Source organism: Glycine soja, chromosome 13 (assembly GCF_004193775.1).
Source record: "Glycine soja cultivar W05 chromosome 13, ASM419377v2, whole genome shotgun sequence".
NCBI lineage: Eukaryota > Viridiplantae > Streptophyta > Magnoliopsida > Fabales > Fabaceae > Glycine > Glycine soja.
The window spans coordinates 14,801,133-14,821,082 of NC_041014.1; the positions used below are offsets into that span (position 1 = coordinate 14,801,133).

Consider the following 19,950-nt stretch of genomic DNA (forward strand, 5'->3'; position numbering starts at 1 on the left):
TTGTTCGAAGAAAAGATTCTACAGCTTTTGCTAAATCATTATTTTTTGCGCTAATGATATAAAAATCAAAAATAGTTTTGTTTACAGTTGGATTATAGTAGGTATCAATTAATGTAAACTAAAATGTTAGTTACATGTTTAAAAGATATTTGCGTTCATATTTAATCGTGTGAAACAAAAGATTGATAAATTAATTATATGAAGTTAGATTAATGTGAACGAATAAAATATGTTCTATGAGTTAAATAGAATTTAATAATAATAGTTACATTAAATTTCAAGTTTTAAAATTTAAAATACATAAAACAAGTGTTAATTACAAAGACAATAACCATATGAAACTAATCCTCTATCTATTATTGATAAAGAATCCTCTATTTATTTTAGAAACAAAATTGACAATTGAATTAAAGAGAAAATAAAGATGTTTTTAAAAGTAAGTTTTCTCTCTTCTTTCTTTTTATTTTGTATTTTTACTTATAAATCATGCAAATAAAAATAAAATAACATAAATATGTAGAATATTATAATTAGTAATTTATTTTCTGCTAACATATGTAAAATGTCTATGAATAATAGAAGTATTCATTCATGTGTTCACATTGGAGTTTTTAATTGGTCGGTCTTAAAATAAGTAATTGCTTTGGTTTTTCATTTTGTTTTATAAAGTTCTTTTTTCATTTTGAATAAACTATTTTAAGAAGGTTGTCAAGTCATGGTTTGTTTTGTTTGTAATTTTGCTGTGGATTTTGAATCCAACTTTGTTCTTTTTGGCTTTTCAACTTTAATAATTAGGTTAACAAGGGTGTCTTTGGTTTATATTTTTATTTTTTATTTTTATTTTCTGAAAACTATTTTTATTTTTAAAAGATTAGAATGTTAAAAATATGTTTGATTTGACTTTTTGTTTCTTGCTTTCAAGAAATAAAAATACTGAAAATACATTTTCAAAAAAAAATATATTTTTATATTTGCTTAAAATTACATTCTTTAAATAGGTAAAGAATAGAAGTGAAAACCTCTAATAAATAGATATAAATTCAACAATAACATAAATTCTGCCAACAAAATCATTATATTTCAATTTAAATCAAGATTTAAAATATTATAATTATTCATTAAAAAAAATATTTTCACCACTTCTCCAACACCCTTATAGCTAGCTAGATTTTGTTGGGAGTTCTCTCCCTGGCTAAACTGGCTTGTAAGCTCAAATTGCATATGGTCTACACAAAAAATCACTATATCAATTTAGCTGGTTTAACTTGAATAAGTTCAGGTGTTTAATCCTCCCTTGGAGAAATCTCCACAAATTAATGGCCCAATTTTACTTCAAAAACAGGTTTAATCTAGGAAATATTTAACTTTCAGAACTTTAAATATGAGGCTTTCTTCATTCTGGAGCAATCTCCAAGCTTGTTAATTTTGGCCCGCAAAGCATCATTAACCGGCTGGACTAGGAATTTTAATCTAGTTAAGAAATTAATGCAATAGTAACATAATTTAACGACAAAAATTGCGTTTTCGTCACTAATACCGGCTTAACAAAAATTTCAGTGACAAATTTTAAAAAAATATATGTAAATTGTTTAGCCATTAAAGTTAATATTTTTCTTATAACTTCAATGATCCAGAATTGGTTGAAGGAGATTGTAAATCCAGTTATTTTTTCACTTTGTCTTTTTTGGGTACGAAAACTATAATAATGCTGCTCATATAAGGGGCCTCAAGGGCATGAGGCCCTTCACATGAATGGACAGCTGTCTCACAGTGCATGCACCTGTTTAGTGATCGCAAACCTTTTCAATCCTTTGGAAATAGTAGTATACATTTTGTGGCCATGAAAAAAACAAGTTTTATAAGAAGCTAGGCCAAACCGTAATAAAATTATTTACGGGAACTAAAACAAAAAATTTGGCAAGTAAAGGCTGTGCATAATTGCAAAATGACAACTTGTTTGGTCAGTTGGATAAATAATTAATTAATTAAGTCAGTTTCATAAGTGGGTAATTGAATCAGCCAAATAATGATATTAATCCAACTACATGAAAAGGCGTCAAGCCAATCCGGGCCTCTATGAAAAGATAAAAAAAAAATCAACACATTGAACTCATTTCAATCCTTTGGTAATAGTAGTATACATTTTGTGGCCATGACAAAAACATGTTTTATAAGAAGCAAGGTCCAACCTTAATAAAATTATTTACGGGAACTAAAACAAAAAACTTTGGCAAGTAAAGGCAGTGCATGAATTGCAAAATGGACAACTTGTTTGGTATGTTGGATAAATAATTAATTAATTAAGTCAGTTTCATAAGTGGGTAATTGAATCAGCCAAATAATGACATTAATCCAACTACGTGTTATGCATATCCAAAAGAATTTAACCATATATACACGTGTTTTTTGTGTGAAGCCTTTCTACGCGAAATCCCATCCCAAAAGAATTTAACCATATATACACGTGTTTTTTGTGTGAAGCCTTTCTACGCGAAATCCCATCCCAAAAGAATTTAACGCGCATCAAAATAATGCATATGTTTCAGGTAATTCGCATGCAAGTAGCTCTAGCTAACTCTATAAATATTCATCAAACTTGGCACAAATCATCCACTTATTCTCTAAACCGTAGCCAAAGTAGTAATTCATCTTGCTTTTCCTTTTTACCTGAAAAACCCTGTTCCAAGCCATGGCTCACTCCCCTTTTCTTTTGTTGCCAAATCTTCAAGGCTTTTGGCCTTCTTTGCTTGCTATGATCACTTGCTTTATCATTATGATCAAAGCCCTAAGAAACAACTTCATTGAGAACTATTCCAACAAGCAAAAACCAAAACTACCCCCAGGCCCGAAACCATGGCCTATAGTTGGAAACCTTCCCGAAATGCTTGCAAACAAACCTGCCCATAAGTGGATACACAATCTCATGAAAGAAATGAACACCGAAATTGCGTGTATCCGCTTAGGAAACGCCTATGTTATCCCTGTGACATGCCCCACCATTGCGAGGGAGTTCTTGAGAAAACAAGATGCAACTTTTGCATCAAGGTCACAAAGTGTGTCCACTGATCTCATTAGTAATGGATATTCAACCACCATTTTTGGGCCCTTTGGAGCCCAATGGAAGAAAATGAAGAAAATTTTAACCAATGATTTGCTTTCCCCGCACAAACACCTATGGCTGCATGGCCAAAGGACTGAAGAAGCAGACAACCTTATGTTTCACGTCTACAACAAGTGCAAAAATGTGAACGATGGTGTTGGTGGCCTTGTGAATATCAGAAGTGTTGCAAGGCATTATTGTGGTAACCTAACCAGGAAAATTATTTTCAATACAAGGTACTTTGGGAAGGGTAGAGAGGATGGAGGGCCAGGTTTTGAGGAAGTGGAACATGTTGATTCCATCTTCGATTTGCTCAAGTACGTTTATGCCTTTTCTGTTTCTGATTATATGCCATGCTTGAGGGGACTTGACTTGGATGGCCATGAAAAGAATGTGAAAGAAGCTTTAAAGATCATCAAGAAGTATCATGATCCCATTGTTCAAGAGAGAATTAAGCTGTGGAATGATGGATTAAAGGTTGATGAAGAGGACTGGCTTGATGTTCTGGTCTCCTTGAAAGATTCCAACAATAACCCATTATTGACGTTGGAGGAGATCAATGCACAAATTATAGTAATATATTTTACTCCTCTCTTAGTTTGTTTTTCGTACTTATATTAACACTTGCACTCAAACACAAACCATATTCATGAGGATTTTTTTCTTCTAATAATCATATATGCATTTATTTTCTCTTCCATATCATTTCCATCTCATTTTTTTTTTCTCATATATCATTTTTTAAGTGGAAAGACAAGGGGAAGATCCAAAACATGCATGAAGAAAATATTAATTATATGGTTAAGTTTAAGATTATCGGGTGTCCATGATCTTTGTCAAATTTTATAAGACACATAGCAAAGTTTTATTCATTTTTTAGTAAATTAAAAAAATTTAACTATATGTGTCACGTATAAATTGGTTGAGACCATAGATACATGATGGACCCGTATCATACAATAATTAGTTTCTCCAAAACAAATTATTTTTAATCCATTTCATGTGTTGTCAAAAAAAAAAAGTTCCATTTCATGCATGTTTGAAAACATAAAAATTTGAAATCAGCAATTAAACTGATCAAATAAAACTCCTTGTAGGAATTGATGCTTGCAACAATTGACAATCCATCAAATGCTTTTGAATGGGCACTTGCTGAAATGATAAACCAACCGGAGTTACTCCACCGAGCCGTTGAAGAATTGGATAGTGTGGTAGGAAAAGAGAGACTGGTCCAAGAATCAGATATACCTAAACTCAACTATGTGAAGGCTTGTGCAAGAGAAGCTCTTCGCCTTCATCCCATTGCACCTTTTATTCCTCCCCATGTCTCTATGAGTGACACAATGGTGGGAAATTACTTCATCCCTAAGGGTAGCCATGTAATGCTAAGCAGACAAGAGCTTGGGAGGAACCCAAAAGTGTGGAATGAAACCTACAAGTTCAAACCTGAACGCCACCTCAAGAGTGATGGGTCTGATGTGGATTTGACAGAACCAAATTTGAAGTTCATATCATTTAGCACAGGAAGGCGTGGCTGTCCCGGAGTGATGCTTGGCACCACAATGACAGTGATGCTATTTGCTAGATTGCTCCATGGCTTCACTTGGACTGCACCACCTAATGTTTCATCAATCAACCTTGCTGAGTCCAACGATGATATCCTTCTTGCAGAACCACTTGTGGCAGTGGCTAAGCCAAGATTAGCATCAGAGCTATACCAACTTTAAATTAAGTATTAATGAAGATTTAATTTACCTAGCTAGGCAACACAATATATATGAACATGAAGCCACATATGCTCAATCAAATACTGCAAGTATTATCTATTAGACATAAAATTAATTTAGTTAGTTATTAGAAGTTATTTGTATAAATTAGTTGGTTACTCAAGTTATAGTTACTAGAAGTTATTTGAGTAAGTTAGTGTTGGTTACTCTAGTTAGTTATTTTCTATCTTTGTATAAATACATCAATTTTGTAATACTTTAATGAATGAATGAATTGAATGAATCCTAAAACTACTTTTCATCTATCTTCCATTCCTTTCATTCCTAATATGGTATCAGAAGTTTTTGCTTCTGCGTCTCTTGCTTCCTATTGAAGCTATTTATGGTTCTACCCGGTGGTGTAGATAGTGCTGTTAGCCCTTGCTTTGTGGCGTCGAGCTGTTGAGACTTTGGCAAGTGTACCAATCGCTCTTAAGTAGTAAACCTCGAAAGTCTGAGTATCGTTCCGCAGGAATTTTATTGCACTTATTAGATACTTCTCAATTTGTAAGTAAGAGTAAAACAATAAAAGCAGGAATAAATGTAGGAATAGCGTGCTATTACTAAAACAAATAGTTTAAAAGGAAAAACAATTGATAAAGATGCCAAGACCCGACAAACCTAATTGGCCTACGATGCATGTAAATATGATATTCATTACCAATGCACTGGTATTAGTCCTACCCACATCTGTTAATTACTTGCCCCTGATGCCTCACGTTGACAAGCCTATTTTAACTACCTATCTCCCAAATGCCTTTGCGAAGATTCAATAATTAAAATGCATTAAGGTAAAGTTCTAGATGTTGCTTAAATGCATGGGCAGTGGATTACTATTCTATGCCTAGCAATGGTAACCCAGTGATTCTTTTCTTAAGATGTTCTGTTAGGCGTTACCCTTTCCCAAGCGTATAACCCCTAAAACTGATGCATGCATTGAATCTTAAATATTTATTGGGGATTACCCTCTCCCGAGCGAATAAAACCCAAAAGAAATCTAAGAATGAATGCAAGATAACAAGGAAAGAATTAGAACAGAAAAACCTGGAATGAATTCCTTTTGCATTGATAACTCTTGAAGCTCATCGTACATCGTTGGCTTTTTAGGCCTGCCAGGCCCTAGCTAGGAGATTAGCTACTCATGGCCATTGAGGGCTTACAACTGGGGGTGAAAGAAAGAATGGGAATAATAAAAACAAAGGAATAATAAGAGAGGAAGGAAAGCTCAGGCTTGAAGTACTGAGAGTAGTGCTCTGAGACGAGGTGAAGTTTCCTTGGGACTGCCTCTCTATTTATAGTTGCTGAAGTGGGCTTATGAGCCTTCGTAATCGCGCTCAGCGCCACACATCGCGCTTAGCGCGTTCAGATCACGCGCTGGGCGCGCCATGCACGCTCAGCCTGTGCTTCTGTTGGATCGCGCGCTGGGCGCCGGGCTTAGCGCGCGTAACGGTTTCTGCTCCTTCGTGCTTAACGCCACGCTTAGCGCCTGCAGTTAGTTGCTCGCTTAGCGCCTGATGCGCGCTTAGCGCCCCTGTTGGGTTGGGCCTGCTTCAGAATTCCTTCTTTCTCTTCCTTTCTGTTGCCATTTTTGCTTAATGTACTCTCATTTTTCGTATCTGCAACCAGAAATTCAGTTTAATTAATTTTTTCAACTTTTAATTATAAATAACTGCTAAATAATTAATTTTAAGTCAAAATTTGACTATTTAACTATTATTAATTCACAATTATTTAGCAGTTATCACGAGCCCTGACTCGAGGGGGCGTGTTGCAAGTCCCACATCGGGTGGTTCACATTGATGATTAAGTTCTTATATAACTGGGTAGGCCACCCCCTTATGAATCGTTTTTTAAGGGAACCTTTCGGATGCCTGGTTGGTTCTTTTTTTTTTCTCTCTCATGGCCATGGATGTCATTGATGATTAAGTTCTTATATAACTGGGTAGGTCACCCCCTTATGCATCGTTTTTTTAAGGGGACCTTTCGGATGCCTGGTTGGTTCTTTTTTTTTTCTCTCATGGCCATGGATGTCATTGATGATTAAGTTCTTATATAACTGGGTAGGCCACCCCCTTATGCATCATTTTTTAAGGGGACCTTTCGGATGCCTGGTTGGTTTTTTTTTTTCTCTCTCATGGCCATGGATGTCATTAATGATTAAGTTCTTATATAATTGGGTAGGCCACCCCCTTATGCATCATTTTTTTAAGGGGACCTTTCGAATGCCTGGTTGGTTCTTTTTTTTCTCTCATGGCCATGGATGTCATTGATGATTAAGTTCTTATATAACTGGGTAAGCCACCCCCTTATGAATCGTTTTTTAAGGGAACCTTTCGGATGTCTGGTTGGTTCTTTTTTTTCTCTCATGGCCATGGCTGCCATTGATGATTCTAACCCCTTCATTCTTCATTCTTCTGACAATCTTGGCATTGCCTTAGTTTCTCATCCTTTCATCGTGTTCTCGGCAAAGGCTTAGTTGCTGATGTGGTGTTGTGGATGAATTGGCGTGGAGCGGTTGCAGTGCTCGTTTATGCCACCGCATTGTGGTACTTCTTCGAGCGTGTCGGTTACAATTTCTTGTCCTTTGTCACCAAAGTTTTTGCCAACAAACTTTGATGCTTGCTTTGGCCTCTTGGAAGCAATCGAAGTTGGTTGAAGATTTCTTGAAGTTTTTGTTTTGACCGAAGTATTTCCGACATGTTTCGCTATATTTCATGTTTTCATTTTTTTTTCTTTTCTCTTTCTTCTTTAATGTTGATGTATTGTATTCTCCAAGCTAGAAGTGTTTTCAACACATTCCAACTTGCGGGGGGTATTAGACATAAAATTAATTTAGTTAGTTATTAGAAGTTATTTGTGTACATTAGTTGGTTACTCAAGTTATAGTTACTAGAAGTTATTTGAGTAAGTTAGTGTTGGTTACTCTAGTTAGTTATTTTCTATCTTTGTATAAATACATCAATTTTGTAATACTTTAATGAATGAATGAATTGAATGAATCCTAAAACTACTTTTCATCTATCTTCCATTTCTTTCATTCCTAATATTATCCACCAGATAAAGTGTCAAATGTAAAATGTAAACGTTTGTCGTTTCGTGCGAAAAAATGCTCAAATTATTGTTCAAGATGATGGTGTAATGCAATTAAAATGTGCTTAAATTTTTCTTTAGGCTATTTGATGTATTAACTCAATGTTGCATGTATAAAATTGATCAATTGAAATTTACAAATTAGCTTAATTATAATTTTTTATTATAGATAATCTTGTTTGAGTTAAATATGACTATTATGAATAATACAGTTGTGTTTTCAAGTATTTAACACATGCAAATACTCAAGTAGTACCATTAAGTTGATTGTGCAAGATATTAATAACTTAAAAATATTATTTTGTGTCTTTTAATCAAAATAAATAAAAATAATTTTGATTTTTAATTTTAGAATGATAAATGCATGTCAACACTCCCTTTCAACTAGATAATTAAAAATAAAGTACAAAAATAGCAAAATAATAATAATAATATGAGATAAAATAGAAACGAAACGTGAGAAGACTCTAGTCTAAGTAAATAAAAATATAGAGAAAAAGAAAAGAAAGGAAAGGAGACAATTTTTTTAATAGAGGAGCTTGTTTTTATGTTGAAAACCTTGAAAAGGGAACATTGTATTGATCTTGAGATATAATAATTGTTTTTTTAGGTGTTCTTTGCATTGTTGAAAAGCTTCATATATAGGCTTCTTAATCATGATAGAACAGTGGTTAATTTCGAAAACTTTTAGAACAATTGTGACTCTTGGAAGTTATTTTCGAAAATTCCTTACTGGTAATCGATTACATAACTGTTGTAATCGATTACACAGTTACATAACTGTCTGGTAATCGATTACACACAAGTTGTAATCGATTACAGGCTTTAAAATTTAAATTTAAATTTCTGAAGGCTGTTATAAAACGTTTAAAACTTCTGGTAATCGATTACAAGCCTTGTGTAATCGATTACAGGCTTTAAATTTTAAATTCAAAATTTGCAAATTTGTTTCAGAAATGAATTTGGACACTGGTAATCAATTACATCCTCTGGTAATCGATTACCAAAGAGAAAATACCATATATTTGAATTCACAAAAAACTTTTGTAAAATATCCTTTGGGCAAACCTGTGCATCATCAATTAAGGAATGCTTTCTAAGATTCTAGGGATTGAGTTCATCATTTGTCTTGAATTTTTGAGTTCTTGACTTGGATTAAACTTGAGAAGCGCTTATCTTTGGCATCATCAAAACTTCATAGCATATATGCTGGCTACAATCTCCTCCCTTTTAATGATGACAATAATCTGAAATCAAGATAAATGATATACAATTGATAACACGTGCTCACAACCCTTACTCCCCTTTAAGATTAGAATTTATGCCTAAGTTCATAATAAATTCTACCCCTTAAGTTCTCTCCCCCTTTGGCAACATCAAAAAGCCAAAAACGTCTGGAGAAAAGAACTAAAGCAACATCAAAATCAGAGCACAATATAACCATAAACTGATTCAATCCATAAAATAAACCAAGCAAGTCTTAATCATCCAAAACACAGTCTAAAATAACCAAACACAAACCAAAACAGAAAGCTAAATATCCAAGACAATCAGAACAAAAGTACTAAGTAATAAAAGCCAAAATACAAGGCGAAAGAAATAACCATAAAGCCCAAGGAAATAAAATAGAAGAAAGATAACTAAGAGTTGACAGGGGGATTGAAGCAACGCCTGATGAAGCTCATATCATCTTCAAGCCTAGTAATCCGGGTGTCCATGGCATCGAAGCGCTCATCCACAAAAGCTCGAAGGTCGCGGAGCTCTGTGAGTACTTCAGTCAGAAGAGAAGTGGAATCAGCCCTTTGTGGTGGAGGAGATGGGGTACGTTCGTCGGGAATAGGCAATGACAAGTCCTGTTTGCGAACCCACTGACCATCAACATCCTTTCGGTAACCAAAGGAGGTAATCGCACCAACACCAATAGAGAAAGACCTTTTGACCTTGAAAAATGGTTCATCATCCAAAGGAACATTGAAATGATGAAGAAAAAGAGTAGCAAGGTGAGGATAAGACAGAGGTACATTGGCCCGTAATGCCTTATGCATCTGGTACCGAACTAAATGGCCCCAGTCGATCTGACAACCAGTTTGAAAGGCCCACATCATAATCAAATCCTCCTTAGAGGCTTGGGCAAGTTTTGAAGACCGAGGAAGCAAAATACGAACAATGATATAATGCATGATGCGACAATCGAAAGTTAATGACCTAGCAAGTAATTTACCGGTCATGTCAGCCTGATCATTGCAGACCATTCTGCGAGCATCATGACTAGAATAATCAAATTTCCAATCATTAACAAGGGTGCCCTCAAAAGGAACACCTTGACTGGGCAGTTTAGTCAAAGAATAAAATAAGGACCGATCAATAACAATGAGAATATTATGCACCTCAGAGTAAAGAATACCATCCTGAATTTTCAAATTAGTATAGAAAACCTTAACTAATTCAGGAAAGTAGGGCAGTTTCAGAGTCATGAAATCAATCAAAGCAGAATTTTGAAACACTTGGTAACAATCAAATGTTTCTTCTTGTAGAGGCGACGACGGTGCACTTGCGGCGGGCTGCTGCTGGCCCTCCTCTTGCTGCTGTTGTGCCTTCTTAAGCATGCAATATTTCTCTATGAAGGCTCTGCTGATGGGAGGCCGGATAAGCTTGGTGGGAGTGACCGACACTCCATAGAATTGGCAAAGGCCTGTGATCAAAGCAGGAAACCCCAGTGCCCTGTTGGACTTCTCCGAGTCCACTGGGTGTCTAAGCGGTGTGATCCCTGCAAACTGATATATAGCGTCTGAGATCAGTTGGGCTACATGGACACTCACCTGGGTCAGGATGGCATAGACCAGCTGGCACTTCGGCAAGGGGAGGTCAAAATTATGGTCTCTGGAGAGGATGTTGTTGAGCAGTAACGTCATCCAAATCTGCATGAGGGTGGTCATGCTAGTGCGCATGATCCGCACCTGTTTTCCTGCCATGCTCTGGGCAAAGTCCTGCCCCGGAACACACAACAGCTAGCTGATGGCCTCTTCGTCGAACCCCAAGGCCTGGCTCCTCCTCTGGCTAAACTCACAATGTTGGCCCTCTTCCAAAACCAATGGATGCCCTAGAAACTAATTAATGGCATCCTCATCAAAAGGGATCCATTGGCCCCTCACCCAGGAGCGCTTGTCTCTGACTCCCTCCTCTGTGGGCCACGCGTTGGCGTAGAAATCCATTACTATCTCTGGATCGTACTTAGCCATGGGTGACACAAGCTAAGTCCATTGCCTCCTGGCAATTTCCTCCTGAAATTCAACATACTCTTTGTCCCTCAGCTGGACCCACCTCTCCTTGAGGAACGATCAACCCTTAATTGCCTCAAATCGACGTTGTTGTTCCTCACTTTGAAACCTGTGTCCATCAAACTCCACATCCACCTGTGGGGCTGCACTGGAACCTTCTCCTTGACGATATTGGAATTCACAGGCGAAGGCAAATCTTCATCGTCCATGCCAGCAAGCAACAATGCACCTTCCGAAAATGCCTTCTTCACAACAAAAGGCCCTTCATAATTCGGGGCCCACTTCCCCCGGTGGTCCTTTTACGCTTGTGATACTTTCTTCAAGACGAGATCCCCTTCGCTGAACTTGCATGGGCGTACCTTCTTGTTGAAAGTGTTCTTTACTTAGCTTTGTTACAATCGTCCATGGCTCATGGCGGTCAACCTCTTACCTTTTATAAGATTCAATTGATCAAAGCGAGTTTGGGCCCATTCCGATTCCTCCAACCCTAACTTGGCTAGAATCCTCAAAGAAGGAATCTCTACTTCAAACGAAAGCACAACCTCCATCCCATACACTAGAGAGAATGGGGTTGCCTCAGTCGATGTGCGTACTGAGGTTCAATAACACGGTCATCTTCTGAACTATTTTTTTGATGTTCTTATTAGCAGCCTCAACTGCCCCATTCATCTTGGGCCTATAAGGCGTAGAATTGTGGTGTTGGATCTTGAAATCCTCACACATTTCCTTCATCATTTTATTGTTCAGATTGGTGGCATTATCAGTGATAATCTTCCTGGGCAACCCATACCGACAGATTATCAGGATGATACTTTTTATAAAACCACACTTCTTTCGTAGGGTTAATTCAAGTCTTTCTGAATGGTCATAGAGAGAAACTATGCTAAGGGATGCACTTGGGTTAATCACTCAAAAGGTGAAACCTTCTGGGAGTAAAGAGCCAGTATGACATAACATGATAGTTAGACATGTGCATTGATAATGGAGACTTGAGAATGACGTGTTACTTGAGGAGTTCTATTAGTACATGGTTGTTGGAAAAATGGGGAATTTCTATATGTCTGTTAACATAGTGATCTTATATTTGTCTTATATGTTGTTTTATTTTAAAATGAGCTTAACCTTGCATTTTTTATTGAACTGTGATTATCGTATCAATTGACATGGGAGTTGTCACTCATGGTTAATGTGGACTTGGCGGTGGACTTTGGGGCGAAACCTAACCCTTCGTCATTTATTTATGTTTTGTCTTAGAGGGAACTAACATAGGGTTTATATATCTTCACGGTTTTTTGTTGTATTTATTCCCTTGATGTGACCCTTGAGTTATATTTGGAGATTTGTTCATGATGTTTTGATGATGTAGTGCCTTGGGCATACGCACCTATATGTTTTACGACTTGAGGACCTTTTTTGGGTGATGTTTATATGACACACTTGTATTCATGAAAAAAATTATACATATTTTCATTAATTAAACTAGTTCAAGAGTTTTAATCAGAATCATCTATTTTGTCACCCGGCCCCTATTACTAATTACCAATATATATATATATATATCCATCACAATTTTTAGCTTATTAATCAAATGAAATTCCTCTAATAGGTTTAACATTAACTTAAATATCTCAAATTTTCAAAGCACTCCCACATAACTTCATGACATAACTTAATTTTAACTTCACTTTAGGCCATTCTCTTTATTTTTCTCCTATAACTATTTATTGGGAAGCTTATACAAATTGATAGTTTTCCCGGCCTGCAAATATTCTATTTAATCAAGGAGGATGAAATGACTTGGGGAAAATTGGCAGTGGTGGGCATGGTGGCTAGACTGGGGGGAAGAGTGGTGGTGGGCTTAATGGTTGCAATGGATTAGGAACCTGGGGAGGGAGAAATGGGGTTGGAGGGAGAAAAGGATTTGGAGGGAGAAATGGGATTGGGGGTAGGAATGGGATTGGAGGAAACTGGATTGGTGGAAGAAATGGAATTGGAGGTAGAAATGGGATTGGAGGGAAAGGGAAAAAGGTATCCTCAGCTAATTTTTTATCTAATCTAGAAGGGTTTGTATTTGGAGGAAATTCATTTTTTGCATGTGCCTTGGAGTTTGGAACACTTTGTTTATGGTTGCAAAAGTTTGGCTTTTTGGTAGGCTTGAATGAGAACAACCCAGCTGAGAATATGTGTTCTCCTTGCTTCATTGCCTTAAGACTCACTAGAGAAGAGGTAGCAAGTGAGGCCACAGAACAATGTGGCTCACTGCTACTTATCAATTTGAAAGTGCATCCCTTGATTCTCTTTGCATGTTTCCACACTTTGAATGGTAGCTTCACTTTGAATTCACCATGATAATTTGTCTTCACTTCTTTCTTGAAACTTGGTACTGATTTCCCAAATTTGCATTCTACAGCTACTGCGGCACCTGCACATCACAAAATAAAACATAAGTCAAAAAGTTCAAATAACACCTTAAGGGGATATGATGCGATGTGAAACTAAAACATGCAATCAGTAAGCAAAGCAAAATGGACCTGAAATGAAATGGTTTCTCGTAGAGAAATTCTGTTGAAAACATGTGTCACAATAGACACTGCCAACCACAACAGCAGAAAGAAGCTTCTTGTCATGGCTAGCCTCTAAAAGACTAGCATATATGAGACTGAGAAACAGAATTACAAGAAACCAACACATATTCTAATGATTATTGTTTCAACAACTGCGTATGAGTGAGAGTGAAGAAGGCCAAGTGGTGATGGTATAAATAGTGGGTCTGCCATCAACTAGTGTAGGTGAAAAAGAGACATTCAATTGTATTTTCAACTTTTTTCCCCCCTAAAAAAACATAGTTAAAAGTTTAGCATGTTACTATTGACTTTTGATTTAAAATTGGTAAGTTTAACATAGTAATTAATTTATAAATTCCAATGGCATATTTATTGAATTGTATTTTCAACTTTATTTTTTCTTTCTAAAATAGTCTAACATGTTACTATTGAATTTTGTTTCAAAATTGGTAAGTTTAAAATATTAATTAATTTATAGATTTCAATAGCATACATTAATTCTAAAATCATATTTATATTAATGTGATAAATTAATTATTAAAAATAATTATTAATATATTATTTGATATATTAAAATTTATTTTATTTATAAAATATTATATTATATTAATTTTGGAAAAAAGAAAATGATAAGTCTAACATATTAATTAATTAATTGATTAATGTATATCAATAACATATATTAATTATAAAATTATTCTCCTTCAATCCGAAAATATGTGTTATTGTAAATTATTTTACGGATGAATCTATTTAAACTTTAAAAATTAATTTTAAAATAAATATTTTTTTAAAAGGAAATAGAATTTGCTTCTAAAAAAGTAAAAATTGTTTATTTTAAGTAAAAACAGTTTACATAAACATATCAGAAAACAAAAAAAAAAACTTCTTATTTTATTTTAAAAAACACTTATTTTTAAAAAATAAACTTAAACAAACTCACCTTACGTACCAATAAATGCTAATAAATAAATAAAAGATAATAGTGATTTTAGAAACTAACCTTAACATTAATATTACATTAAAAAAATTACAGAAACACTTATTAGAGTATTAGAGAAAAAAAATAATTGATATTACATTAAGTCAAACTTAGTTGCGACATATTTTTCTTAAATATGACACTTATTTTAAAAAGAGAATATCTTATTAATATAAAATATGATTTTGATATAATATTATAATTTATATATCTTATTAATATAAAATATGATTTTAATATAAGCTATGTATTATATTAGCAGATATTATTTAAATCATTATCAACTTACCTTTTTCAAAATCAAAAAATCCAACTGATTGAGTATAATATATAAATTATTATAAATTCTCTTTTATTTATCTTCAATTCCTAGAGATAAAATAAAATTTACCTTTTAAAAAAGCTTCCACTCTTCAAAATAGTTTAATGTGTCATGTTGACCGTTCTGATTAATATTAATATATTTAATGATGTTAATATAATTCATCATCAATAATAAATATTATTAACGAAAAAACTGACCGTTCTTCTAAATAATACAATGTTGTATGTTGACTATTCATATTAGTATGAAAATTTATTAATACAATATTAATCATATATTTTACATTTTAATAAATATTATTTGTGATTCATTTATATTATTAACTAAATAACTAGTCTTTACCCCAGCCCCTTCGATGAACGGAAGGTTTTATGTTAGACATAGATTATAATTATTATTTAAATTACAATGATTTAATTGGTTTTAAATTTTTTATTTGAAAAACTAGAATTTCTTAACTGAATTATTTTTATGATATAATATTTTTTATTTTTTGTTTTATAATTATTTAGATGAAACAATTTATTATATATAAAAAAATATTATTTTAAATCATATAATAAATGAATGTATAATAACCAATAAATAAATGCATGAAATCAAAAATTTATTAAGTAGACCATTAAAGTTCCTTATCCTTTCACCAATAATAAATGTCTAACTAATTAATATGATTTATTAGAAAATGAGTACTAAAATAACTAAAAATGAATTGTCTAAAGTGTCCTTATTAAAGGAAAAAAAAGACACTAAAATTTTCTTACTTTAAATTATAAATTATAAAAGATATAGAATAATATCTTATAATTAATATATGACTCAAATATGTTTTCAGTTCTTAATAAGCATCTAAATTTTATGTTTGTTCCCTAATAAATATTTTCTTTTCATTAAGTTCCTAATAAAATAATTTCTTTTTGGTCCCTAATAAAAGTGTCAAGAACTAAAAATAAAATTATTATTTTATTAGGAAGCAAATACTATAAAAAAATTATTAGATAGCAAACACAAAATGTTAATATTTATTAGGATCACAAATTAACATATTTTAGCCTTAATATATATTGATAAATAATATTTTTTTTAATGAAGCTAGGTATACAAAGCACTAAGGTAACCCCAAAGATCCCAACTAGGTTAGCCCCTAAAGACCTTCTCATCACACGCTACAACACCAAGTATTATTAATAATAAAAAGGCTTTAATATATTGGTGCTCCCTAATATATATCTGAATATTAATTTATGGCATCATTTTGAAGATGGATATGAATTTGGGGTACCTCATCTCTCACCAGATCTCTCTTACTGCACAACATGATACATCCAGACTTGGATTCCCTACCTTGATCACAGCTCTATACAAGGCTAGAGGAGTCTAATCAGATTCTAGATCCCTGGAGAAATTGAGCCCTGCCATTAACTTGACATATATTAAGAAGAACTGTTGGAATCTTGATGATCCAACAGTGACATTTAGAGGGCCAAGAAAGGCCAGAGGTAAGAGATCAGAGGTCCCCACTACTTCAGCACCACCAGAGACAACAGATTCTTCTTCTTCCACAGCTCCAGTACCTCCCATTCAGACTCAAGCTATTCCTCTTGCATCTACACAGTTACCACTTCTAGCTCCTTTATCTGTAGGACCTTTAGATTTTTCATTTACACCATAAATGCTTCATTCCATGCTCTAGAGCTTACACAGGGGGTAGTCCATTATCATGCAGAGCCTTTAGGGCTTGGGCTTGCCATCCATCATGAGCATGGATGAGTTTGATGCGCATGTGGCCTAGCTAGGAGCCCAGCCTTCACCTTCTGGAAGAGGTGGGGCCTCTGCAGCCCAGGAGCCTGAACCAGAAAAGCCAGCAGCAACAGTAGCAAAAGGGGAGGATGAGCTCACTCCTCATGAGCCCTTCTATTTTGATGCAGGTGTACACATGGCTCAAGAGGAGGAGACTGTCATAGACTAGATTCCAAAGCCATCCCCAGCAGCCATACTTGATGATGCCATACCATCCACACCAGCATCTGAGCTAGAGTAGCCTATCCCTCAGGATTCACCAGCTACTCAGATGTTGGATCTTAATGAGCATGCAAAGAAGCAACCACAGGAGAAGGACATTTAAATTTGTGCATTTTGAACATTTTAGTTTATTTAAGTTATTTTATGATTTATGTTCAGTCATTTAAATTTCAATTTGTATGTTTCAATTCTTTAAATTTCAAGTTATTTAAATTTCAGTACTTTGAGTTGTTTGCTTGTACAAAAAGCGTGTTTGAACAGTGAATTGGTTGAAATTGATATGCAGTGGATTGTTTTGTATGAAATGAGTGTTTGAGAATGATTTGAATGAGCAACTATATGATTTGAGTGGATTGGAATGATTAGATAATTGTTTTGATCAAGCTTGCAGCATGTCATACAATAATTTCGTCCGTGGACCATTATTTGTTGGCATGTGACCTTCGCTTGACCACCTCAAAATGTTTAACACCCATCGTTGTGTAATCCGTAAAGTCTCGCAACATTTCGGAAATCAAAACAAGCATTATTGCGCAATCCGTAAAGATCCGCAACATTCCGAAAGTCAAAAAGAGCATTGTTGCGTAGTCCATAAAGTTTCGCAACATTCCGAAAAGAAAATGGGTGTCGTTACGTAATCCATAAAGTTCCGTAACGTTTCGGAAAGGAAACAATAAAAAAACACAAAAGGGGGTGTATTTAGTAAAATAGGGGGTGCAAATAGCAATTATCAAATCTGGGCAGAGGATTCTGGGCATTTTCTTGCTTAAACTGGAAGCAAACTAGCTCGCTTGGGTGAGCCGAGTACGCCTGGGTGAGCTGGGCGGCAACCACCTCCCCCATTTTGTTAAAAAATGGTTTTGGGGCTTTCGGAACTTCCGTAAAATTCCCATAATCCTAAATAAGCATATTTCACTTAATATGGGTGAGAAGGAAGAGAAAAAGAAGAAAGTCAAGTCCTATATGCTTCCGTAACTTTTTCGTAAAATACGAAAAAAGGGGGTGAACTAATCGAGATGGGGGTGCAAATAACAATTTTCAAATTTTCAAATTTGGGCCTTCCAGAACATTTTGGAAGCTGGGTTACTTAAGGAGGAAGCAACCCAGCTCGCCTCGCGAGCTAGGCAGCAACCTCCTCCCCCCTTTTCCTATTAATAGGCGAAGGGAGGCTGTTCCAAATGGTCCTTAACCCCCTTGGCTATGCATTTCAGCATTTATGGGTGAAAAAATTGTTTCTGTGAAGAAAATTGAAGGCGAGGTGCTTTCGTAATGCTTCCGAGACATTTCCGTGAGCAAATCCGTGAAGGTTTTCTGTCGTTCTTCACTGTTCTTCATCCGTTCTTCGTTCTTCAACCGGTAAGTTTTCGAATTCGAGACTTTCAATTCATTTCTTGTTTTGTTGGCTTTCATCTTTATTTCGTTCACTTTTAGTTTTCTTTTCTTCCGTTTTTAACGAGCTTTAACCGATCATTTAGGCCGTTATCTTGCCTAATAAATGATAAAATGAATTTCAACTGATTATTTGCATTGTAATTTCGTTTAATCACTGTTAAAGCAAAATCTAACCAATCGTTTACATTGTAACCACGATTAAACCAAAAAAGGGCAAAATAATAATAAAATAATCAAAATATCTTGAAAAAATAATAATAAAATAATAAAAATATCTTTAAATAAAATAATCAAAAAATCAATCAGACGTTTTTCTTTGGAAGTTTCCTTGAATAAATTGACTAATAACCAAAGTGAAACTAAGGTTAAAATCAACTCACAAATCAAGCTTTGTCCGCAAAAATCACTAAAAACCGTTTTAAGGTCCAACGCCTTGAATGGTACTCTTTGATTTTATCGGTTAACATGGACCGTTCAAAAGCATAAAATCAACATGTAACTTTATTGCTTTAGCTAGAACTACGTAGGTCTAATTTCCTCATCGTAATTGAGGATACGTAGGAGCAAAAGTCCTGCTTTTGTTGACCACCCCAAGAGATCGTTAATGGTCCAACGCCTTAATGTTTCTCTCCTTTCAAAAACAAGAGATCGTTAATGCTCCAACGCCTTAACGTTTCTCTTCTTTCAAAATCAAAAGATCGTTTAATGGTCCAACGCTTTAAATGACCTTTGTTCGGTTAAAATTGATCTTGCAGAAAAAGATCAAAACAACTTAACCAACGTTTAGTTCTAAAAGAACTACGTAGGTCTGATTTCCTCATCGCAATTGAGAATACGTAGGAGCGAGGGAAACACCTTTGTCGACCACAAAAAAATACAAAAAAAACATAAAAAGCATAAAAACACAAAAAGACATAAAAAAGGGAAAATAAAACATTTTGAAGTCATATTTGCACACTTGATTAAAGGCTGCCGTCCCGTGTGACGGACGCGTGGGGTGCTAATACCTTCCCCGTGTGTAAAAACAACTCCCGAACCTTTCACGATTAAAGTTCGTAGACCACACCTTTTCCGGTTTTTCTGATGTTTTCTTCGAATAAACGTTGGTAGCGATTCCACGCATTTTCCTTTCTTGGAAGACGCACCCGTGAGCCCCACATCGCCCTCCCGTCGAAGGGTAGGTTGCGACAGTTGGCAACTCCATTGGGGACTGTTTTTAGAGAGTTAGGCCTTCTAATCTCGTGCAATATCATGACTTCCTCTTTTGTCGGTTTCCTTTTATTTCTCTTACGTTCTTGTATATAACTCTTTGATGCTTTTAGTGTATTTTTGAAATGTATGAATGAGATAGATATTTATTCATTTGATGCACACGAACACCAACACTATTTGTACACACGATGAGTTGAAAATGGGCCCTATTCCCGGGTC

At 34.9% G+C, this 19,950-nt stretch overlaps 2 protein-coding genes across 2 annotated transcripts; one reads left to right on the forward strand and one right to left on the reverse strand.

Annotated features, from left to right (window-relative positions):
* The first annotated feature begins 2,618 nt into the window (after positions 1-2,618).
* LOC114381419 (isoleucine N-monooxygenase 2-like) lies at positions 2,619-5,121 on the forward strand. Its single transcript, XM_028340668.1, has 2 exons — positions 2,619-3,673; positions 4,198-5,121. The coding sequence occupies exons 1-2, from the start codon at positions 2,690-2,692 to the stop codon at positions 4,825-4,827; spliced, it is 1,614 nt and encodes a 537-aa protein (XP_028196469.1). The 5' UTR covers positions 2,619-2,689; the 3' UTR covers positions 4,828-5,121.
* Positions 5,122-12,839: 7,718 nt separating this feature from the next.
* On the reverse strand, positions 12,840-13,962 carry LOC114381950 (proline-rich protein 4-like). The gene is made up of 2 exons (XM_028341179.1): positions 13,766-13,962; positions 12,840-13,656 (listed from the first exon to the last, which is right to left on the reverse strand). Exons 1-2 carry the CDS (start codon positions 13,923-13,925, stop codon positions 13,064-13,066), a joined length of 753 nt encoding a protein of 250 aa, XP_028196980.1. The 5' UTR covers positions 13,926-13,962; the 3' UTR covers positions 12,840-13,063.
* Positions 13,963-19,950: the final 5,988 nt, after the last annotated feature.

Coding starts and splice junctions, on each gene's coding strand:
- LOC114381419 (XM_028340668.1), top strand. CDS start 2,690: ATGGCTCACTCCCCTTTTCTTTTGTTGCCAAATCTTCAAGGCTTTTGG. Junction 3,674..4,197: donor AGATCAATGCACAAATTATA/GTAATATATTTT, acceptor AACTCCTTGTAG/GAATTGATGCTTGCAACAAT.
- LOC114381950 (XM_028341179.1), bottom strand. CDS start 13,925: ATGTGTTGGTTTCTTGTAATTCTGTTTCTCAGTCTCATATATGCTAGT. Junction 13,657..13,765: donor GAGAAACCATTTCATTTCAG/GTCCATTTTGCT, acceptor TGTGATGTGCAG/GTGCCGCAGTAGCTGTAGAA.